Genomic DNA, 24,911 nt, shown 5'->3' with positions numbered 1-24,911 from the left:
TCCCCACACCCCCGTCGAGGGCCGCCCTTCCTCATGGCGCCAGGAACCCGAGGGGAAGCGACCGCCCTCAGAGCGGGCTGGAGCCAAGCCGTGCTTCGAAATAAGGCGTTTAATTACAAACCACGTACCAAAACAGTGTTTATTTCACAGCATCTTCATCTCACAAAAAATAAAACATGGACAAGACAAAACCATAACACATAAAAAAATGTACAAGTTCTCATCAAGAGAGTTCACGCTGAGCCAAGCCAGCAGCATCTTTACACGCTCCACAGCACAAGAACCCCCCCCTCGCCTCGGTGTAAACCAACGCTTCCCTTCACAGCAAGAGGAGCTGGGCTGTGGAAATGCCAAGGCGGCAATTCCACGGGTGAGTTCGGGTCCCGCTTTATTAATGGATAAACGCAATAATAGTCCTTTGCCACATGGTGGCAGCTTTTAGGTGGAAAGCATTCCCGCAGACTGCAAGCTACGCTCTAGGAACAAAACCCAACACAGACACGCACACGGTAGGTACCGTATCTGTGCAGCCGGGTTGGTTCTGCACAGATGCCACAACGGAGGCACTGATGCATGAGCGTCACCCCTGGACGGCATCATCCCCAAACCATGCTCTACCACAGACACCAGTGCAGCTCCACTGCAGGGTTTCTGGCCTCTACTCCAGCTTCTGAGCTCACCAATACCCCCATGTGCCCACACCGACGTTTCGGTAACCTTTAGACAAAACGAACCATTCTGAACTTAATGCTCCTTAACCTAATGTGTTCTTCTGAAAGGGAAAACAAAAGCTTGCCAGGTTAGGATGTGAAACTGTAGGTTCTGTGTGTGTCCCTGCAGCCCAAATGCCCACTGCATCTAGACAAAATTCCACTGAGCAGAGTGGGTGGCAACCAAAGTGCGTTGTTTTCCTTACATGGCAAGAAAGGAAAGTTAATTTTGTTACAGAAAACTCTTTATACGGTAAAGTTCCCAGAGAAAGGCATTTTCTGATTTCATTTATACCAAAATGGTTTGCTAGCACTGGGCATAACTGTGCCAGAAGTTCCTATGCTCAGTTCTACCTCTGTCCCCTCCCCTAATAACTTAAAGGAGTGGTGGACCACATTGTTGCCTTCACTGTTAGCTGATTTGAAGGCTAAGTATATGCTAGATGTTCAGTACATCACTACTTGCATGCAAGGACAGTTATATTCAGTAGAAAGTTTAACTAGTAGGCAAGTTTTTAAACCTTTTGGAAGATAACTGGCAAGCTTATTGTCTAATTCTGTTACCATTTTGCTTACTGAGACTAGAAAGTCCTTCTGGGTTAGAAGTCACAAGCATTTTAAATAGTACACAATAACTTGAAGCTACTCACAGCTGAACACAGTTACAAAAGATCTGATAGTCACTATATATGAAAAATACACTTCGAGCCCTTCTTAAAGAGGAAGGGGCTCCAGTAAAGTTTGATGCAATTCCAATGAATCCAAATTAGCTTCAGACAAAACACAGCTGAAAAGGAAAGATTCAGCTTTGGTTTTGGCTACAACCAACATTTAATACAAGGAACAGGAATTTACATTACTGTACATATTAGAGAGCAAGTCCCTTGCCTCAGTACGAGGTCTAGTATTTCATTTAGGAGTCCAACATAAATGACACGTTTCTCAGTTGTAATAGCCAAGCATCAGTTTTGTTCCTTGCAAACGGCCGCAGTTGTTTGTATAATAATATTGCTTTAGAAAATCAACCCAAGAGCCAGTATCACAGAATGTTCCAAACAACAATTCATTCCCAACCTGGATATTTAAAGTAAATGAAGGAATAGGCAATGGTCAGAGAAGTTACTTAACCTCTGAGTAAGCATTAGAGCACTGCTGGGCTGTTCAGATGTGCAATAAATGCCAGTTCTATGAGGACCATCACAGTGACCAATGCTGGAAGAACGGAGTAAAAAGGTAGCATTTAAATATTGAGCATGCTTTGTTTCATTGGCTTCATTTGGCAGCAGTAGCTCTACTGACTCATGTATTCAGAACACGTAAGACCATATATAATACAGTCATACTAAAAAGGTGCTTATTTCAGACCATGGAACGCTGAAACAAAAACTGGAAATGAAACATTTGACAGCAAAACTGCTCTTAGTCAAGCACTCATCTTGCACTAAAGGGTGAATTTGGATGGCAATGGCTTTGCTGCAGCAACCTTGTTCAACATGTGGTAGGTACTTCATTAGAGATTTTCAACCTTTTAAATCAAATGATTATTAATACCTTAAGAATATACAACTAAATTGGAACAAAGTAATTTCAGTCTTACTACTAGAGATCTGTAGTATAGTAGAGAATAGATGCCCTGTGTATCATTAGTGCAGATATACTGGAATTGTCTTCCTTCTATGCAAGGCCAATGCAGGTAAAGAATAAATGGCTACACGAATTCAGGATTCCCCACTAAATAAAATAACCAACTTAAAAAGCACTGGTACCAGACCAGCCAGTTTTAGGCACATCATTAAAAAAATAAAGTATGCATTTCATTAACATAAAAATGCAAGAAGATTCTTAGAAACCTCTGAATTTTATGGTGCACTGGAATGGAAGTGATGATTCCTTTAGTTTCAAGGAATATAATAAAGGCTTTAAAAATAAACAAAAAGAAACAATACCATAGTATTCTTCATAGGGAAGAACAGTTTTAGTAAAACCAAAAGGATAAATAAGGAATAATAAGCAGCCATGACAGCTGACTGGTGAATATCTGTGCTTTAAATGTCCAAAAGAAAATTAAAGTTCATTAACTCTTCTCGTACCATCCCCCAGACCTGCCATACGTGGCCACAATGCACACCTCAACAGTTCAGTGACACACTGCAAGCTCCAAAAGTGGCTGTAGCCAGGGCAGGATGCACGCAGGCGTGTGGAAGGGCTGGTGGCAACTCCACCAGCAGTGTTCAGTGATGCCATCCCCAGCGCCACTGGCTGTCAGCTGAAAGTAGCTTTGGTTAAGACTGTTGTGTGAGCCGTCTGTAATGAGGTAAAACTTGGTTTTCAGGAAGATAGAGCGCCAGTTCCAAAGCTACGAGGACAGTGAATTCAAAACCAATGAGATCTCTTCTGTTGAATCTGAATCTCTCTTCTAGTTTCTATGACAGGAATAAAAAAAGAAGAGGAGGGGGAGAAAGAATCAGTTAATCCACAAGACACCAACGTACTGTTTAATTATTAGCATGAAACAGGAGTCAGAAATGCCTGGCCTCATCTGTACCTACAGGACCAGAAAGTGTTGCCAGGGATCAGACAAGTAAACCAGCTTATCAGCTCAGCTGTGACACCCACACAACAGTCACAATTGCTTGAGTAAGTGCAAAAATAACCTCACTGTAGGATCACCAGGACCTTAGACTGCACCAGTTAGGTAATTTTAACGAATCACAGAAATTCATCAAGGAAGAACCCTAATGAGACATAAAACTGACTGAAAGAGCTGGTCTTAAATTAAAAGCAAGCATGCACTGCTGGAAATCTTGGCTTTGATCTTTGTCTTGTTCTATGAACTAGAGAGGAGGTTCTGACAACACCTGAAGCAAGCCCCGAAGTACTTACATCTATAAGGTGTTTAACTTCATGTTTCCTGAGATCGCTGCTGATCTTGGCTGCAAGCAGAACGCAAGCACCAGCACACAGTTTGCGGTTCTGTTTGTTGAGTTTGCCTTGGAGGACGAGCTTCTCAAAGTAAACATAAGCCATGGAGACAGTAACTGGCTCCAGATTGCAGTCTTCACTCAGGTTCCGCATCTCCCTCTTTAAACTGGGAATAGGAAAAGAAACACCCTCTCAAACACGGCAGCTTATATGAAATGCTCTGGAAACACTGCAGCTGGGGAACAGAAGAGCACATGGGCAAATCTCCTGTTTGTATAACCACGATGAGGATAATCTTAGACTGGAGAAGTCCAGCTGGCAGAAAGCTGGAGTTGATGCACAAACATTTAACATAGCTGACTGTGGAAGAACAGTTCCTCATATGCTCGCAAACACTGGGGACTTAGCTGCTTCACCGACACGCAGGCTATTGCTGCACGATTCCCTCTGGGCTCCCAAACTGGTTTGTGATTCATATCATACGCCTGAAAAACCCTCACTTACAAAATACCACATCAAAGTCGTGCAGATCACAGCAGCTGCTGCAGAGAGACCTGTCTACTACACACCTTGTGGAAGAATCAGGTCTGAGGGGGAAGGCAGACTGGTTTACACACTTTCCACAACAGCTAGCCCTGTGCTTCAGCATTAAGGCTGACTTCATGGTGGATGCTACCTCTCCTGGCTGCCATTCATGTTACTCCTGCAAGAATATCTCTGTGCAGACACACTACTCAGCTACAAAGAGGAGCATGCAGAACACTAGCAGAACACAGAATCTGCCTGAGCAAGCCTTGGAGCAGAGTTACACGTAGCCCTGGTGATTCAGCAGAGCTGTGTTTAAGCTGGCTATTTCAGAGGCCCTGGCTGCATTAAGTGATGTGTAATACCAGCAAGATTACTTCTCTCTAAAGGCACAATACTGCATCTCATTGATGAGTGGCCAGATGCATTTCCTGGAAGATGAGGAATTGAGTGGCATAATCCTGCCTTCACAAAACGCTTTTCTTTACCAAGACTCCCAAACCTAACACTCTTCATCCTAGAATCTTGTTAGAGTCCATCATCAGCCAACTGGTAATTGAAAGGTGAAAATAGCTGGAGGGTCCAGAAAGATAATCCAGTTAGAGTGGGGCTGCACTACAGCCACACAATCAGGTTACAAGGATTTGTTTCAAGGCTAACACTTCACTGTTAATTGGCTATTAGTGTTGTCACACCACAGTTGGTGGAATAAAACCCTTTTAGGTGGAACTATGAAAACCAACTGTTACCCTTTCACAGCATCCTTAACATTCCTGTAAGGAGCTGTCATCCTACAGTCAGCTCAACTATCAACAAGAGATTAGTGTTTAATCATATATACTATTAATAGATCTAGTATTTGCTCCATGCAAGGGGAAGATAAAGCATCCTTGCACAGTGTAGACGTTCTCATTATTCAGTGCTCATTTCTTACCTCCTAATTTTGCTCAGTGTCAGCTTGATATGAGGAAACTTCTCTCTGAAGGTTTCATTCATATCCTTTTTAAGGTCAGAGGGTTTCACATATTCAATGACTGTAGTCTGAAACACACGAGGCAAAATTTACCATTTCTCTTGTGAGCAGTACTCACAGCCAAACAAGTCTTCCAAAGATGCTAACACAAAGGCAAGCCTGAGTTTTGTTATTCACAGTTTAACATCTCTGTAATGTTGAATCTCAGCTATAAAGTCTTACAAAGAACTAGCAAGCAAATGGTTACAGGAAGCAAATAACACCATGGAGATTCATGTCAGGTTGGTCCTCAATAAACTGAGTGTACAGACCCAAATATATGTATTTTTCCCAATCAATTCTCAAAAAGTCAGGACTTTTTCTTCCCAGAGGAAGTTTCCTTCCTCAGGGAATTTCTTTACAGGAGGATCTTCCAGGCACTCACTCCTCTGTTCAGGTATGCCAGTCACTCACCATGTAAGAGGCAAAGATGAGAACACGTTTGTGTTTTCCACAGGGCCATTGAGGATCATCCAGAATATTTGGATCATACTCTGCAGCTTCCCCAGCTTCACTTCCTGAGAGAATGAGGAAAGCACAAGGTACAGAGCTTTAAATTCCCTCTTTCCTCTTTAAAAAGTTTTCAAACAGCAAACTTGAGTGTTGGCAGGTCCCTGTCCCTTACCAAGGTACAGTACAGGCACTCTGCATGCTTGCATTTCAGAAATACACCAGTTGGGTAGTGGAATGACTAAAACCCACAAAGCTCTTTCTCCTGCATGTGCCTGATGCATAATTTTTGACTTAGTGGAAACTAAGCTTGTCATCTACAAATACGCACAGAAAACAACTGCTCAAGACTGAATTGCTTTGCCTATACGCTGATCTAACAGACAGAGGAGCTGTCAGGTTTGCTTTTTTACATGAGAGAAGAGATTCTGGTCACAAACTGTTTGGCTGTGCTAGAAGGCAAGGAGGACCACCTCTACACCAGATGTTTCTTGCTGAGTAATGTAGAAGTTCACACTTCCAAGGAAAAGCTTTGTGCGCCTTGAACTGCATAAACAGAACTTGGCCAGATGGGCAGAGGAATGTGTGCAGGTCTCAGTCCTAAGGCTCAGCATTTATACTTCATTAACATGCCTTCTTTACTAGGCTGTGCTAAACGAGTCTTCATCCAGCACCAGCACATCCTTCCCCATAATGCACTTTACTCCTTGCAATTGTTTCAGACAAATACATTCCTTTTCAGCTTTTCTGCCATGTGCAGAGTGATGACAAAGCTGGTGACTGGTCCTTACCAAGGTCTGTTCCTGCTGGTATTGCTTTTGCTGTCGCAGGTTTGTATCTTGATCCAGGAAGACTCCGAGAAGCACCAGCTCGACACGAGGGAACAGCACCGTGGCCATCGGCTTTGCGAACCACGAGGGCATTGGTTGGATACAGGAATTTTGCATAGGACACAACCTTAAAGAGGAGAGTTGTGGTAGTTAAGAGGGGGAAGCTTACTGCAAAGCTTATTTCCAGAGATCTAGGATTTACAGACTCCAGGAACTCTGAGTTGGAATTTCATAGAATAGAGAATTTGGGGATTAGAACGTATGCTACTAGAACATAGTATTTGGGAGTGGAGACCTTGAAATTGTGGGACTGGAAGAAAGGGAAAGGTTGGATGAGGAACATCTTGCTTCCACACTGCCAGTATGGAAGTGTTGTAGGAAATCTGGTGGGCTAGGAAGCAAAAAGGGAGGATCGTATCAGTACAATTCTGGCAGTATATAAACTAAAGGGTTTTTATTTTGCCCATATTTCTATCAAAACATCACTCATGTTGCCCAAAATACCAGAATCCAATCAATTCTCCAGAAGCAGAGGCAGAAGTGATCACAGGCTTCAACAGCCTCTTCAGAAGCAGCATTATCACAAGCCAAATATTTCAAACTGAGGATCTAAGCAAACTTCTGCTGCTCTGAAGTCACAGCTCTCACTTTAGGGATGGCAAAGCACTACATAGACTGAGCGACTTGCCCCTGCATGAAACGACACCAGGGTGACAGCAGCCAGTTCACCCACCCACTGTGCTCTGCCCTGGTCAATGGTTTGGGCACTGGCATTACAAATCAAGAGTCAAGAAGATAAGAACGTCTTTCCTTACCTTGCCATCAGCACCCAGCTCTACTCCTTCCAGTCCAAGCACCATCTCCGTGGAGACTGAAACTCCCCCAGAAGGATGTCGCTGCTTCTGTCCTTCCATTCTTAGATCACTAAATGCAGATAAGAACATGTGCCATTACAACATGCACAAGTCCACATTCCTGTCTGGTAAACACCAGGTCTGTTCACTACCTACAGCCAAATCCAACACTCAGTTCTCTATGTGGGAACAGAGCAATCCCTCAATCCCACCACCTCCAAGAAAACAGTCATTTTTAATGACTCTCTTCAAAACATGAAGGCATTCAGGTTCAAAAACCAAATTTCATCTCATTTTAACTCAAATCATACCAATACACCTATCAAAAGTAAACTTTTTTCCCCAATATTACATTTCTGCATAAGACCATGCCATTCCCAACACCCAAATTCTCACTTAACAGCAAGCATGATTTATACTACTAGATTTCCAGCTTTCAGAAAGGCAATTTTCCAGCCACTGTGCACAGAAGCTCAAACTAAGAATGAAGCAGAACTCTGCTTCAGCGATGGCACCATGCAGTTTTGTCACCTATATTCCAATGCCAAAAAGCAGCTTTCAGTTGAAGAACTGCATTGCCAGCTTACAAGCAGAATGACACAGTGCTCAGAACTGCTCTAAACCAGCTCCAGTGACCTCCCTGCTTTCCTATTAAGTGAGAAAATATTTTCCCATCAACTATTTTTGTGGCAAGAGCATTTGCATACAATGCAATTCCCACCACTAAACATCTGTTTCCTTCGTGTGTAAGTTATGCACAGGACAGGAGTGACAATACAATTGTTCTGCCAGAAGCAGCTTTGAATAAAATGAGTATTTTCTATGGTGTATTTGTGGACCATAGACCTTCACAGAATCAATTCAGACTGCACAAGGGACTGAGCAAGGTTGCAGGAAAGTCCAGTTACCAGCTTTGGTTTCTCATAAGTGATCATATTGACAGCTCTATGTAGTACAAACACCAAAAGCAGTTTCAGTTTAAACTGTTTCTGGTTTTCTTAGACTGCAAGTAGTGACATTCATGGCTTAGAGCTGAAGAATGGAAGAGCATCCCTAACTTATTTAGATGTAACTCCAGTACAAAACCATGGAAGTTTCCAGTAAAGGCAGCAGCATCCTTCCCTGATGCTCCATATGTTTTTTAGTTGATTGCACTAAAGGCAGTTGATTTCTGACCCCTTTAGATGTCCAGCAACAAATCACATCATCTGTTCAAAGCGGCTTTCAGGGATTTCATAGTACTGGAGTGCTTGAAATCGTGAATGGACACCTGAAGGCAAGTCTCCCTTTCCCACTATTTTCCTCTTGGAGTTTGAATGAACTCTTTGATGCTGTGACAATGTCTGATTTTACTGCTCTGATAGCAAGCTTTTGTCCTTATACATAAATAGTAGGATAAATAAGTTCACCTGCTTCAAAACAGGAGCCCTACACCAACCATACTCATATAAAGATCTTTTGCAACCCACAAACCAGCCATTTCACCCAGCAGTTAAAGACAACTCACCTGATCCGTAAACTCTCCCCGTAAGGTAGGATAGAAAAAGCCACACACAGTGTTCGTTTAGCACAGATTAACACTATCCTGTAAGCAGATGGGGAAAAAATAATCAGGATATGAATTAAGATGCATGAAAAGCAGCTTTTTATGGAACATGAGTAGAAGACTCTTCTGGTATCACTCTGCAAGTTACAGACACTGCTATGGATTTGATGCATTCAGAAAGCAGCACAAGAGCAGAGGTTTCATTCTGAGAGTGCTTAGATGCAAGCAATTAATGCCTGTAAGTGCTTAGAACCAAGCTCTACATGAGAATCCAGTGTTCAGTAACTGTCATCACCTTGGAGCTCCTCACAGGAGATCCTTGTCTTTAAATATACATATCTATATTTATGTAATTTTTTATGAGCCTTATGAAAAGATGTAGATAATATTTTACATTTAGATGAAGCCTCACACCTCTATTAATAAATGCAAATTCAGCCTCAACCTTTCTCTTCTGCCCAGCAACTGAGCCAAGAATTTGGCTAAACCAAGCCATTCTCCTTGAATCCTCCTTAGCATTCACCTTTGTGTGCTAGAGATAAGGAGGGTGTTACAAGAGAATGATTTAACCTGCTCAAAGTAGGATGGCAGAACCATTATAATATTGCTGCAGAGGTGGGTAGATATGAGCACCTACTGCCTTCAACAGGAGATATAAAACTAACCAGGACATCACCTTATTGCCACTGATATTAAACGGCTAACTGCACTGAACTAGGGTCCACTGAGCACATCCTATTTCACCCAAGAACAGGAGGCACCTTGCCCTTCAGAAGTTACCTGCTGTTCTTGGTGTCATACTGCCTCATGTTCTTGATGAAGTGCATCTTCTTCAAACTTTTGTGTCTTGGAGACCCAGAAATAGGCTTGTTCCTGCAATTACAAACAAAAACCCAAGACCTGGTCAGGGCTCTGACGAAGAAGTCATGCCGGTTGTATGATCAGATGGCAGCACGTGCATGCAGGACCTCAGATATTGGCGTGGAAGAGGGTGGAGGGAGGAGAGGACTGCATGCAACGAGTTGAGATTAATGCTGCTTTTGAAACAAGTACCTTCGTACACTGGCATATTCCACTATGTCTTCTAAAAAGTCTAGAGAGCAGCGCTGGGAGATAAAACGCCTTCTGTAAAATGTACAACACCACGAAGAGTGAACAGTATTAGTTCATGGCCTCGGAGTTTATGAACTGCAACAGATCTATGAGCTCTTAGGACGCATGGCAGGTTCTTTGGGTTCTTTTTGTTGTTGGAAGAGGGCTTAACTACGAGTTTGAAGCTCCTAAAAAGGCCAAGAACTTGTCTACCCCTCCAGGGCCCTGGAAGTACATTCATACCAGCTTCATTATGGAGAGCACTACCTTCCACACATAACACCACCTACCTAGAAATCAAACACCTGAAACGCTTCCAAATCCTCATTTAAATAATCTTACAAAATATACCACAAAAAGCTCCTTCCCATCAATGCAAAGGAGTAATTTTATATCAATCTACAGGCAGATGCAGGTCTATCTGTAAGACGACTGAATCCGTGTGTACTCTCTGTTCAGAACACAGCTCTCTCCAGCTGCAGGAGTCAGCAGACAGAGTCTACAGCTGTAGCTCAATAAAATTGACAGATCTCTCCAGAAAACAATAGAGAGGGTTATTAGGGGAAGCAAAGAGTATTCAGTACTCATCTGAAATCCCAGAATGGAAGACAGGAGGAGAATAATAGTAGGAATCATGGGAGTTAGTGTGACAGTAATAAGATATTACAGTTAAGCAAAAAAAAAAAATAGACTTTGCCAAAGTAAGATACACGACTATTGTCAAAGTCATTCTTTGTTGGGAGAGAGATTTACAAACGAATTGTGAAACTACAACTGCAATTTCCAGAGGAACAATGCACTCACATTCATCTACCCCCAGCAAAACACTGACACTACAGCTATCAGATTCCATATTTTCTGCTTTCGTTCGAGCATACTGTGCTACAGCTTTAGCACAAGCCACGTGCATTCAAGTTCAAGGTTTTCGTCCAAAGAGACATAACAACTCAGCTAATAGACGCTACTGCCATGGAAGTCAATGCAGAAGCAGCATATAAGACAAAAACTGTATGAATCTGGCTTGACAAGACCTACTTTTGGAATTAAAAAATCCAACTTTAAACTGTATCAGAACTCTGGCACCACCCAGACAGACCAAAACCAGGCTCTCATGCCTGGAAGTTAACATCCAGGACCAAAGCAAAAGCATGGTACTTTGGATGGGAGCAAGGAGCAGGGGGAAGAAGGTCAAGAAAAATGGGATTTATGAATTGTGAGCAGCTATGGGAGGGTTTTTACACAGCAAAGCCATTTGTAGCTTCAGTCAATTCAAGCTGAAGATCAAAGAAACCTACTTGGGATTAAGTCTGGTCTTGAAGCCCAGCGCTTCATTTTAAGCAGCCGGACAATGTGCTATTCCGGGTGACTCCGCCTCTCCAGCCTGAGCTGGGTAAGAAACCAAACCACACTGGTTTGTTGCTACAGAAGAGATAAACCAGAGTTCTGGACATGAACAAAATCCATCTGCTTTTTCTTGAGCATGGTGGCCAGAAATCCAGCACTTCAGAAGAGATGGTGTTGTGGTGTTCTTCCTTATACATTGACATAAACATTACTTAAAACTGCTTGTCTGCAGGCAAGAAGTTACTCCTGTGGTTGTACATACCAGTGATAGAATCATAGAATAGTTCGGGTTGGAAAGGACCTCAAGATCATCCAGTTCCAAAGCCCCTGCCATGGGAAGGGACACGTCACACTAGACCATGTCACTCAAGGCTCTGTCCAACTTGGCCTTGGAACACTGCCAGGGATGGAGCATTCACAACTTCCTTGGGCAACCCATTCCAGTGCCTCACCACCCTTACAGGAAAGAATTTCCTCCTTATATCCAACCTAAACTTCCCCTGTTTAAGTTTTAACTCATTACCCCTTGTCCTGTCACTACAGTCCCTAATGAAGAGTCCCTCCCCAGCATCCCTGGTAACCCCCCTTCAGATACTGGAAGGCTGCTATGAGGTCTCCACGCAGCCTTCTCTTCTCCAGGCTGAACAGCCCCAACTTTCTCAGCCTGTCTTCATAAGGGAGGTGCTCCAGTCCCTTGATCATCCGGATTATCTGAAGGTTCTGCAAAGAAACACTTCCATCTGAGCATTCCTGAAACCAGGTTAGCTCCTCATTCCCCACTGCAACTTCCTGAGGAACAATTCCCCCTTTTCTCTGTGTTCTCAAGTATATGAAGAGAATTAATACCAAACTAATGAACATTTTTCTTCTTCCCAAAGTCTGCTTATGGTGTTATTAAAATAACTACTGCCCTTTCTCTGTGAATTTATAATGATTTCTACTCCCATATAAAACCTGTATTTTTGCCCCTAGAAGGAAACACGTATCAGATTCTCAGCAGCACTGTTCAGTTATTCTTAAAACAAAATGAGAACACAAACAGGTTGGAATTAAATGATCTTTAAGGTCCCTTCCAACCTAAAGTATTCCACGATTCAATGGTTCTAAGAAAAACTAGTGTCCCTTTCTGTGAACACAGGAGAGGTAAATCCTCCCACAGGGCTACCACATTCAGCATTGCTATAGACTGCCTCCTACATATGCACAGCTATTCAGGTCCTACTGAAGAACATTCCTGGCACAGCTTCAGTGCCCTTCACCAGCACTTCAGCTTTAAAATCATTGCTATTTTTTGCTTTTCAATGAGAATTGCACAAGAACATTTAATGCTTTCACACACACACGGTTCTCCAGTCTACTTTGGCACCTGACCTGCAATAAAAACACCCTCCATGCAATGTGGAGGCCAATGTCAAACCTCCTGGCAGGAACGAAGCTGGTAACATCCAGAGCCTTCCTCCTCCCCTGGATGCAGACAGAAAGACGCCGTGTGTGGTGAGTAAAGGGAACACACAGCTAATGCCAATGACAATAGGCACTGGTACAAAGAAAGCACGTAGTTCTGTGAAAGGATCCTGCTGTGAGTGGATGGATCGAGAGTGCCATGGCCAGACCCTCACTGGAAACTCTGCAGTGTCATAGAACCACAGCCTGGTTTGTGTTGGAAGGGACCTTAAACCTCATCCAGTTCCAATCCCCTGCCACGGGCAGGGACACCTTCCACTAGAGCAGCTTGCTCCAAGCCCAGTTCAGCCTGGCCTTGAACAGTGGCAATGCAATACCTCCATGGTGGAGCCCCATCCCAAGCATTACACCTTCCAAGCACCACCTCCTTTTCTCATTAACAGACACAAGAGCGACAAACACCTGAACCTGCTGCTCCAAGAGCTGATCTGTAAGTAAAACCCTGCTGCAGTGAAGGGAGGATCCTGCCCCTGCACTCAAAACCACAATGACTCATCCCCACTCTGCCAACAGGAAACTTCAGTTTTAGCTATGCTTGTAAATATCTTCAGTCCTCAAGCGAAGCTGTCACCTTGGAGGAATCCCAGATGAGCAAGACACTCACCCTCAGATCTTAAAGCAGGGTGCACATAAAGAGGTCTCATTAATCCAGTTAAGAGTACCTGAAACAGTTTCTATGCTCAAGCCAATGTTTTACAGCAACGCAGCTCCTTCACTGCAGTCAGACTTGCTAGATTCCTCAATATCATTAGTGGAAAGAACTTCTTTATTAAATAGTGCAGTACTTGGAGCATGCTGCAGAATTTAACACTTTTTGAGCATTCTGCACCAATTTGTATATATTTGCTTTAGTTTGAGTGCTCTTCTCACACAGCCAATCCAAGCTTCAACAACAGCCTGCACAAGATCACTTCAGTAGCTGCTAGCTTTGATGAGAAAACCATTGAGTGACATATCGTGTGCTAAGCAGCTTCACTTAGGATAACACTTCTTGCTTTTGGCCCGATTCACTGGAATTCAAAGGATTTTAAGTAGTTTACACAGAATGGTTGTTGCCAAATGCAACTAAACGCTAAAACTGAATACCAATGCCTCTATGTGCACTGCAAGTTACCTTATGGACACCTTTACTGACATGCTACCTGACAATTAGAAATCAAAGTATCTGATATTAAAAAGCTTATGACTTCTGTGGAGCAGGCTGTCATTTCAACAATATCCTAAAGAACTTTCTATTTGAAGCCTGAACCTGAAAATAGCCTGTTGGAAGTACCAGCTATTTCCTTGACAAGCTAGAGAGACATTGCTTATTGGTACATCCTTGGCCAGGAGGTCACTTTTGGGTGCTTCCTCCCCACTACTTTGGGAGCCAACACAACAGGAACCTCCCAGAACTTCAACATTCAACCCAGTACCCGTGTTTACACAGCCAGCACCTCTGAGGGGACCCACCAAGAAAGAAAACACACACAGCCCATGCTCCGAGATAAGGGGCTACTGAGCAGAGGAATTATGGATTACGCCATGGCTTCTTATCAACATGTGCACACATGGTCACACAAGCCAACACCGTGCCAACCCCCTGATGAGCTAAATATGCACTTAACAAAAAGCCCACAAAAAATCTTGTGTTCAGATAAAACCCCAACAAATTAACTCATGATGCATTTTGACTCCCAAACTGAGAAGAAGCAGCCAACCCTTATGTTTATCCTGATGGATTTCCCACAGAGAAAACCCAACTTCTGAGTACTGCCAGCTTTGGTGTTGTCCTCCTCTGGTCCTGCCAGAGTCCCACTGAGCACTGGCAGAGAACCTCAGTGCAGAGAGCAAACAACAACAGACAAGCAGCATGCTGGATCCCCAGCCCTGAGGTTGACAGAGCTCTTAAGTATTGCCAGCAAAGAGAACACAGCTCGGAGCGATCTATGTATAGCGCTGGTAATCCCTCCATGTTCCGTCTTAGCAATTGAAAGGAAAAAGCTGGTTAAGTCACAGCTCCAGCTTGAAGAACAGTCACCTTGCCAATGGCTCACCACGAGTATTTTCCCCCTTCCTATCCATGGGCTGGGCTACCTGCAGACACCCAAGAGGAAAAAGGTACAGTTTAAGGATGCTGCTGCAGTTGGAAGTATCCAAGTTGGCAGTTCTTTAGCAGATACTACAGTAGAATGCAAGAGAGACACCAACCCTGTGCTATCAGACTTGGCTTCAGGTACAGGCAGATGTCTTCCATGCCAGCTCCTGGGTCACCATGTCCTCTAAGGGATGGTGAGGCAGCCCTGGGGGCAGTCACACTCCTGCTCAGCACTCCCAAGCTCTGATTCCAGGTTTGGAAACAAATAACCATCACAAAACACTTTTTAACTCCTAATATTGGCCTTTACTGTGGCTGTGATCTTCCTTAAGCCCCTGTGTGCTGCTGCTATTTGGCCATTTTGAAGCTCCTCTCTGTTTTGCCCTCTTGGTTCCAGCATTTCTGCCATTGCTGGTTTTGCTCCTTCCTGAAGGGTTAAATCAGAAGCTTCTAGAATCATACTGCGATTCTCCTCCCATCCTAGTTAACCCCCGACTCTCACGTGGACAAGTTTGCACTCGGCCAACTGCATAGCCAGACTTCAATGGGCATTCAGCTATTTCCAGCAACACAGCATCTTCTGCCATGACTTCTTATCCTCATCACTTCCAGGACTGCCAAGCCCTGTGACATGGATGTTCTAAAGGCAGTAACATGACTTGAGACCTCCTCCAGCCAAAGAGGCCTGCAGGGTCGACTGGCTTGGGATGAAGTCGCATCCATCACCCTTCTGCTGTGGGAAGGATGCTAGCCTGCATGCATCCACACTGCATGCACCCATGCAGACACACACCCTGAGGCACAAGGCTAAAATTTGCAGCAAGCTCATATCTCTGTTCCTCTTTAGCCATGCGTGCTGCTGACAGATGGGGGCATGGGGGAGGTCAAGGATTTTTAATTAGCATGTAAAATCAGGGGCTCATAGAATTTGGTTTCCGATTTCCCACTTGAAAGAGTTTTATTTTAATACGGATGTCCCTTTGTAAGGTCCTTTACAGGCCTCAGTGTAATCACAGCCATCACGGGACTGAGTTATTAATATAACAAGGGCAAAAACTCATGTATTGGTTTTTGGAAGCATTAGCTTAGTAACAACTGTCAACGGTAACGTGCACAAGGAACCCAGCTCCCAAATCCTGTTTGCAATAGGAAGATATTACCTGTCACATTTGTTTTGCCAAGACATTATTTTCAAGATTAAGCTGTATCATTTTCCTTCCTTCCAGGTGAGCCAACAGCCAGACATGAACCCTGCTTTGCTTTGACGAGCTAAAATACTGCCATCAAGGGATTAAGGAAACCAGTTCCAGCTTTTAAGCTTACTTTGCATCTGCCATCACTTATGCAGCCCAGGAGGCATACACTGTTCTCAGGTTTGTGCCTCAGAGCATACGAGTGTGAGCATCCCTGTTCTAACAGTGCCCCGTGCCTTACCGCCCTCAGTGCTTACAGTAATGAGTTTCCTGCTCTAAAGCAGATTGAGTACAGCTCACCAGGAGCAACAAGTTCTCAGTAATTAAAGCCCAAAGCAGGCAGAGACCACATTTATTCTGAATCACCAAACCCACATACTCAGCGAGACAAATTACTCTAACAAAGAACCTACACCATGAAGTGCCCAGCACTGAGCAAGCCATTTTCATGGCTAGATGGTTTCAAGCTCTGATGTTCAATGAGAGGCAAAGACACCCTGCATAACCAATAGTAAGCACACAGCTAAGTGCTCCTTCTTTACAAAGGCAGCTACTCACTGCTTTATGGCACCACAAACGTGCTGTTTGGATCACAGGTCACCATCCCAGGAGCTCATCCTGACATTTGTTTAAGTGTCTGACTGCCAGAGAATAAATACAAGTCTCACAGCAGGGCTGGTTTAACTTATTCCTCTGCTAATCTTCACTTTAAAGAGTAAAGCCAGATGAGCTGCATGAGCATGGAAAAATGCTTTTATGCTTCAGCGCACGGTCCTCTGTAAGACCTCAGAATGAGGGGGGAGGCCCAATTCCTTCACCTTTGTGTTCTTATTTGAGGTTTGTCTGCAAACCTGAATGGATACCAGGAGCTTTCCTGCTGGTCCCAAGCAGCCAGGAGAAGATCCTGCACTCCTCAGGCACCAGTAGAGCCACGTGCAAGGAGAAGAGTGTGTCATGCAGCCTACAGGACAGGCGAGGAGCAGCACACATGAAGCATAATCTGAATAAAGGTGGAGGCAGAGTAAGTGGGAAGCTCACTAAGCCTGGAGATGTTTAAATACTAACAAGGAAAGAAATTAGATACTGTTCACAGCAGCTGCTGTGATTCACAACCACACATGATTAAGACCTAATGCCACTAGGAAACGAGCTTTGTATTCATTGCCTTTCATAAATCACATTGTTTTGGTGCTCAGAGTGTTTAGACAATCCAAGGATAAAATAATGCCTTCCAGTAAGTATTATGAAAGCCATCTGTTGCAACAGAACCTCCAAACCAGATGTAAGGTTTGCTCTGCCTAGAGCCCACATCTAAAACCCACTCCTAAGATCCCTGCTGCTTCTCACAAAGCAAACCACATGTGCTGGCCAGGACACAACCACTGTTCCTCAGTCTTTACCTGTTTCTGGAGGTGTTTCTAGCTCACAAGCCTGGTCCCTCTGTGCTTTGTGCTCTGCTCACCAAGCACTGAACTGCTGACCTTTTAGGCAAGTGAAATGCAAAGTGTGTCCCTGATAACACTGTGGGCATTATGCTAGAAATACTCATGCAGTTCTCTGAGAGATGATGCTGTCACTTCATCATGTGCCTTGTTAAAACAAAAGCCATCGGCACAATAAACCCAAGTTAAAAAAATAGAAGAAAAAGAAAGAAGCTTTTAAGTGGGAAGACGACAATTCAAAACAGACTGGAGGAAGCCCAGTCAAAGGAAGTTTAGAGAGGTCTCACGGTGTTTTTATGGGCACTTGGTTCTTCCCACTGCAACATCAGTCCCTCCAACCCACAATCAAGATGTTGTAGCCTCACCAGGGCAAAATGTTATGCTTAAATTGCAGTGACCACAGCAGAGCAAGTGCAAATCTGCCCATGGTGCCGAGCAGCAGCTTTAACCAGCAGCAGTTCAGACTGTGCTGTGGCTGGCCTGCAAACGACACAGGCACCCAGCTCCATCTGCAGGGTAAGCTGAGGCTGGGTACCACCACCCTGCGCAAGAGCTGATGCAGGACGAGCGTCCCTTGAGGAAGGTGCTGCACAGGGTCAGGGTGTTCTGAATGCCCAGGGATCACAGCCTCAGGCAGGGGGCAACAGAAATGGATGAGCTTGAGGGTCCCTTCCAACCTAAACCATTCTAATTCTATGAATGTCTTGTGAATCCAAGAGCCACCTTGTGAATCACTTCACTTGTTGCACTTATGGGACCAATTAAAGGTTCTTCATTTAACAGCTTTTCCAGAGAATGAGCTGTAACAACTTACTGTAAGTTATACACACAGCTGCTATAAACCAAAGGTTAGGTGTTTAAAACTCTGCACTTGAAGAGTCAGCATGACAGAGTGGCTGTAGCTGAGTACCCTCCATCTGCAGTCACCTGCTTTATCAACAATACCTCGTGCTCATTACAGCATCCAAGTTTCATTATGCTCGTGTGCACGTCAGGTCCTGCATTTTTAAACTCAATCTGCAGAGCTGGAAGACTTTGGAACAATCTTCAAAAGAAGGCTCAAAAAGCATCTTCAGCTCAGCCTGACAGGCTCACAGCTCTAACCAGCTGATAGGAGGAATACAGGACAGATGAAGTTAAGTCTTCAAGATTTACTATAACTAAAACATACATAGTGTAGGAAACTAGAAATTGAGACTTTTGTTAGAATCACTTCCCCTCTTTCCAATTTTCTCCCCCTCTCTTCTAAAGCGAACACTCCATACCCACCCAGAGCAGAAAAGCTCATCTGTAGCTCAGAACTACTCTTTAAAATGGAAAGCAAAGATCCTTCCCCCCTGCCTCATCCCAGCTCACAGTAAATTGCCAAAAAACGGAGAACCACTGCTAGTAACCATAGCCCCAGTGAAGAAGCTTCACCCACAGCACTCTGGTCAGTTGGCAAAGCGGATGCAAGTCAGGACAGTCTGCATCTCTGCAGCTTTCAAGGAGGGCTCTGGGGCTAAGTCATGGTAAGGAGCACTGATAACCTAACCCATCCTTTTCACTGATACCATAGTGCTCAGTGTACAGCTGCTGCTCAACATGAGCTCTGAGTGCTCAGCCCGAGAAGGCACGTGCTCACCAGCTGAGATCAGAGCAGGAAGGCGAGGGGCAGAGATAACTGTTCTGGATTGTGAATCAAAGAAATGATGTTTTAAGCGAGTACACTGAGATCCTGCAGACTTCAGTCAAGAGTTACATTGGAAAATAATAGTCCAATAAAGCTGGTGTTATTTGTCCTAACTCGAAGGAAGCTTGTAAAGTAAATCTTACAAGTAAAACATTAGGAAACAGCCACAAATGCTGTGCTCTACAAAAGGTTTGGTTTGGGCAGTGCATTCAAGTCCACAGCCAAGGAGCACCAGGATAAGGAAGTTCCAGTCATAACAATCCTACAGGCCCAATTCCTCCCCTTCTTACATTTAATTTGGCAGCATTTCCTCTCTCAGCTGATGGCTCATTGCCTTGAAGCAAGGCAACATTATCCCAAACACCCTTATTGCAGAGGAACCATGAGCTGGGCAGCAAGGGAAAGGTGCAAACTGCACTTCCAGAGCATCCGCTTTCCCACAGCATCCCAAAACTCACTGCCACAGCTCTAATCCATCCACAGGTAAAATTAGCTGCAAGTACATTTAATGCTGTACAGACAACTCCTGCCTCAAGATCAAAGTTACTTTAAAAAGCCTCTCTGGATTCTTTTAAGTGAAGAGGTTGCATTACCTTGGTGTTAACTCTGGGATTGTTTGACTCAGACCCACTTGCAGAGATGCACAGGATACAAGGACATGGATTTTCTGATCTCCAAGCTCCAGCTTACTTCTGAGTAATATACCTGCCTGGGAATGCCAGATAATAAGTACCACAGGCAGCTCTAAACTATAAGCAGTTAATATTAAACACATACAATTCATCTGCAGTTGTAAATACAAGAGAAAGCTGCAGCCTTATAATTTAAATAAAGTTCAGTTTTAGGTTATGTCCATTTTCAGCCCCAAGCAGCACACCCCAGTCTGCTCTGAAAGGTCAAAGCCTGCCAGCCCAACAGATCCTGCTGCTTCCTGAAAGCACCGTGTGTGCTCAGGTTATTCCAAACAAGGCTTGAAATGAAAACTCAGACTTTGAAACATTCCATTTCCTCCTTTTCAACAAAGTCTGTTTATTAGCAGAGGGGGGTATTGTTACAATATTTATATCTCTTGAAGTGACCCCAGCAGCTAAACTGACAGTAGCACAAAACAACACCATGACCATCATAAGCATAAAAGCCTGACCAAGCATTTCTGCTCTTCCAGCCAAGGAACCAATGGGATCACACCTATGTCAGCAATCCCAGCGCCCAATTAACACTCACAAGCAGAGTTGGTCCAAAGCCTTGCTGTTATCAACTCCTGTTTAAACTCCTTAAATACCCTTAAAATGACCTAAATTAGCTCACTCATTTCTGACTTATCAGCAATCCTGAGCATTCCGTCAGCTCCCTGACCAAGGACACTGAAGCATCAGTTGTAGATCATTCAGCCTCTGTATTTGTTCTTAAGCCCAGCAAAACGCAGTGAATAGATGACAAACCCAGCTGCTTTACATGATGCTACACTGTACCTTCAGCAGCACAACGAGCATTGACATAAGGGCTGTGGTTCCCATTCCTCATGCTTTCATAACCTGGCTATTTTCAGGGCTCTGTTATCTGTGTTTCCACAGAAAGCTCAGACCCAGCTGCAGAAATTCATTAAAGAGCTGTGAATGCAGATTTGTTCGCTGTTTGCTGCCTCCCTCCACTGCTCCTTGGGAGGCTGGTTCTGTGAAAGAACAAAAGAACAGAGCAAGATGGAAAAGGAGAAGGGAGGAGGGATGGGGAGCAGATTAAGCAGGCTGGTATAACTGTTGTAATTGAAGATCCTGCAAACAGAAGATTCCTCAGGAAAACAAGAGTGGAAGGTTCAAGTCATTAAGCTGATAATGCTCAGACAGCAGCACAATGAAACCAAGCATCCAGGTTGAACGCTGCCTCCGGGGGTGTGCACTGCTGAAGTTTCCATCCTCAAGGACCTGACAGCTACTGAGCAACGAGAAACTCCATGTGCCATCAGCTGAACAGGTCACTTACTCCTTGGGCTGTGCTTTTTACAAGGGCCTGTACAAGGGAATGGCTTTAACCTGCCAGAGGGCAGATTGAGATGAGCTCTTAGGCAGAAGCTCTTCCCTGTGAGGGGGCTGAGGCGCTGGCACAGGGTGCCCAGAGAAGCTGTGGCTGCCCCATCCCTGGCAGTGTTCAAGGCCAGGTTGGACACAGGGGCTTGGAGCAAGCTGCTCTAGCAGAAGGTGCCCCTGCCCGTGGCAGGGGTTGGAACTGGATAAGCTTTAAGGTCCTTTCATCCCAAACCAGTCTGGGATTCTATGATACTCTAGCTCCTGCCTGTTACTAATAAATCACCACCCACTCTAGCAGAGGTGCCATCACAACCTGCCCTGAGCTACGCTGACTGGTCCCATCAACTTCTCATGCCTTCTCAAGTCAAACAAGGTCAAGTTTTGTGATAAATCTCTGCCCAATAAAACCATCAGGTTTAGATAAAACAATCCCCATGGATTGGGGCAAACCCCAGCAAGATGAGATCCCCAGGAAGTGGTCATTGAACATGGATGGAGGGAATCTGGAGACCCTTCAGCCTGTGCTCCTGGCATGTTTAAGGGAGGCTCCACAGAGGGCAACTCAAAGCAGCTTTGGCAGTGACTAAAAAAGGACTCTGAGGAGAGCAGCTGCCTTAAGTGGGCATCAAAGATTAGATGTCCAGAGTCACAGCACAGATCCCACCTCCCCCTTCCCTCTGCTGACTTCATACGCTTGTATATTTACATGATCCCACAGTTCACCCATACAGAGCAGCAACATTAGCAAAACAACACCCAGATTCCCATGTCCTAGGAAAAGTAAACCCATTTTGTGATGGTTTGCTGATTTCTGAATCCTATTTTGCAACCACAGAAGGGGAAGCAGCATAACCATCACTGTCCTGCAGGAAAGTTGGTCCCTGAATCACTCCTCATGTATTTGCAGCAAGAGATGCTGCTGTTCCATGGGGATGAAGGGATGCTCTGTCAGAGCAAACCACGGAGCCATCCAGCAACAAAACAAATGGTGATTACAGAGGGATGGTCCATCTCACCCGCTCCAGTGTGACTGGGAAGAGATACGTTGGATCCAACACATCCCCACAGGCAGCATAAAACCATCCTCTTCGCCAAAGACGTGTATCACTATGTAAAGATGTGGACCTTCTGAAACCTGAGGGTTTCAGCTGCATTCTCCACTCACTGTTTTCCTCTTTAGAAGTACAAAAATAGATGAACTCTCACTCCAAATCACCCTTGTAAGTAGTACACAGGATGATTAATGCGATACAATACAGCCTTTCAGCCACCTCTCCCAAGCTGAAAAATCATGGTCTGTTTTGTCACTACGCAGACAGAAGCTCTTTCATTCCCTCAATTACCTCCTTGTGCTTCTCTCTACCTTCTAGTTCTGACTTATCATTCTTTTGAGGTGGGTTGATTACAACAGCTGCAGCAGAACACAACACCTAAAATCAGGTGCCAAGGGAAGAGGCAGGAAGGACATCACATGAGAAGATCCCAGGAATATTTTCTTACTATGCTATTGACTTGGTGTGGGAAGGGAAAGGACTGAATCACTTACATGAACTCCATCAGTCCAGAACTCAGCACGCACAGGCACACAGAGAGTCACACCCGCAGAGGTAACTGTGCTTGTAAAACTCGTAATGTAAAACTTGCCCTCAAGAGCTTTAACTACGGTAATAAAGCAATGAAATGAAATCACAGAGCACTGAGTGCTCTGGCTTTTGTGGAGCGCTGGGAAGGAGCTGTGCCACAGCAACACCTTCGCTTTGGGCTTTCCTGCTCAACAAGCAGTACCCAACTGCTTGTACTTGGTACCCATAGTGCAAACTATGAGTACCAAGCATCCATCTAGCAGCCCCAGCTTCAGTTTCTCCATGAAGTAAGGAAAGAAAGGTCTCTTCCATTACAAGAAAAGCAATGGGTAGTAAATGGCAGTTCAAGGAGGAAAAAAATGCAGGAGGGACAACAGGCAAAAGGATCTCCACACTGTACCAATGAACAGCTACTTCTCTTTAAGTTCACTTTAAGCTCCCAGTAGTTTCCTGGGGGTCCAGGACACTCCAGGGATGTACATTGAAAGGGATCACCACCAACTGCATTAGCAAAGCTCCCCAGGTTTAAAGCACAGACATCTCTGTTTCAGCTCACTAACAAAGCTCTGAAGCAGCTCTGAAGACCATGGAGACTTAAAGCCTTTGATACTGCTTTGCCTATCTGCAGGCTCAGAGGGCCAGCTTACTTTACAAAGCTATTTATGCCAGAAACAGCCTGAAAGGAGTTCCTTCAGAGCTCAAATCCCCAGGATCTGAGCAGGAGCCCGCCTTCCAACTGCCTGGAAAACCAACACTCTCAGGCTGAGAGAAGCCCCTTGGAAACACACCGGTAATCCTGCACTAAAGGCCAGAACCTCCTCCCCTGAGGCTGACTCAAAGTTCCCAGCGCCCGGACATTTATTAATACACAGAGTTACTGCATAGAGAAGCAGCAGAGATGAGGACATCGGCAGCGGACACCCGAAGAGTCCTACCTAGCAATGACTCCATCGGCTTCAGCTGGAAGCAGAAAGATGCAGAACCAGAGCGAAGGGACAAGCAGGAGGCAGCGCTCGGGATACCGCAGGGCTGCAGCCAGAGACCCAGCGAGCGACTCCGCACCCCCCCTCCCCGAGCAGCCAGCCCCGGGGGCCGCTCACCCCCGGTACGGGGCAGGTGCCCCCCGGCGATAACGGGGCCAGCACCGCCTCCCAGGGCCGCCCGCTTCCCATGCTCCGCTCCTCACCCCCCGGAGCCGCCGGCCGAGGGCCCTGGGAAACTCCAGCTCTTCCCATGGCCCTGGGTGGGGGGGGTCCCGCCGCTTCCCACGCCCCACGGGTCAGTGCGGCCGCTCCCGGGGGGGGGGGGTTTGCTGCGGGCCGGCCCGGCGTGCCCCTGCCCCTCGCTCACCTCTGTCGCTGCGCCTCCAGCACGAAGCCTCCGCCCGCCGCGCTCTGCGTAGGGCTCAGCAGCCCCGTTGCGCCCGGCTTAGCGGCCGCCAGCATCCCCGGCGGGGCGGGCGGCACCGGCGGGCACAGCGGGCCGCCCAGCAGCAGCGGCGGCAGGAAGATGCCCCCGCGGGAGGGGTCCGCCTCCCCTTTGGCTCCAGCGGCGGCCAGCAGCGGGGGGACCCCGGGCAGCAGCAGCGCGGGCGGCGGCGGGCAGGGGGGCGCCGGGGACTGCAGGCGCGGGGGGGCCCCGGCCGGTTCCGCCGCCGCCGCCGCCGCTGCCTCCTCCCCTTCGGCCGAGCCGGCGGGCGGCGGCGGCTGCTCGGAGGGCGGGCAGGGCGGGCGGCCGTCCAGGGAGATGTTGTTGAGGAAGAAGAGCGCGGCCTGGCGCCGGCGGGAGTCGCCCCGCGGCCGCGGCTGCTGTCGGGGCGGGCGGGCGGGCGCGGAGCCGCACGCCGCGGCGGAGGCCATCCTCCGAATGAGCCGCGGCCGCCGGGCGGGGCGCCTGCCGGCGCAGCGCGGCAGCCAGCTCGCACGCTCATTGGCTGCGGCGCGACCGAATGTAAATGAAACCGGCAGCCGCTCGGCTCTCATTGGCTCCGGGGCCCCCCCCCATCATCGGCCGGTAGGGTTCCACCGGGTCCTAGCGCCGGAGCGCAACGGCTCCTGCTGCCCAGGCGGCTCGGCGGTGCCCCCGCCAGGCGGGCAGGGGCTGTCCCAGTGGAGGAGGTGGCTGCGGCCCCGAGCATCGCCTCGCCGGGGCTGTTAGGCAGGCAGCGCCTT

At 46.1% G+C, this 24,911-nt stretch overlaps 1 protein-coding gene across 2 annotated transcripts; it reads right to left on the bottom strand.

Annotated features, from left to right (window-relative positions):
- Positions 1-1,511: 1,511 nt before the first annotated feature.
- Positions 1,512-24,599, bottom strand: CABLES2 (Cdk5 and Abl enzyme substrate 2). 2 transcript variants are annotated; one of them, XM_061441800.1, is made up of 10 exons: positions 24,091-24,599; positions 9,903-9,974; positions 9,630-9,722; positions 8,811-8,888; positions 7,265-7,373; positions 6,411-6,576; positions 5,584-5,687; positions 5,092-5,198; positions 3,594-3,798; positions 1,512-3,133 (listed from the first exon to the last, which is right to left on the bottom strand). In XM_061441800.1, exons 1-10 carry the CDS (start codon positions 24,597-24,599, stop codon positions 2,993-2,995), a joined length of 1,584 nt encoding a protein of 527 aa, XP_061297784.1. In that variant the 3' UTR covers positions 1,512-2,992. The 2 variants fall into 2 exon arrangements, with proteins under 2 accessions (XP_061297784.1, XP_061297785.1); XM_061441801.1 differs by lacking the exon at positions 9,903-9,974.
- Positions 24,600-24,911: the final 312 nt, after the last annotated feature.

This window comes from Pezoporus flaviventris, unplaced genomic scaffold (assembly GCF_033815535.1).
Source record: "Pezoporus flaviventris isolate CSIRO_AGI_PZ_B2104156 unplaced genomic scaffold, CSIRO_AGI_Pfla_v1 ptg000213l, whole genome shotgun sequence".
NCBI lineage: Eukaryota > Metazoa > Chordata > Aves > Psittaciformes > Psittacidae > Pezoporus > Pezoporus flaviventris.
Note: the sequence above shows the minus strand (reverse complement) of the source record. Positions and strands in the feature narration are given on the sequence as shown.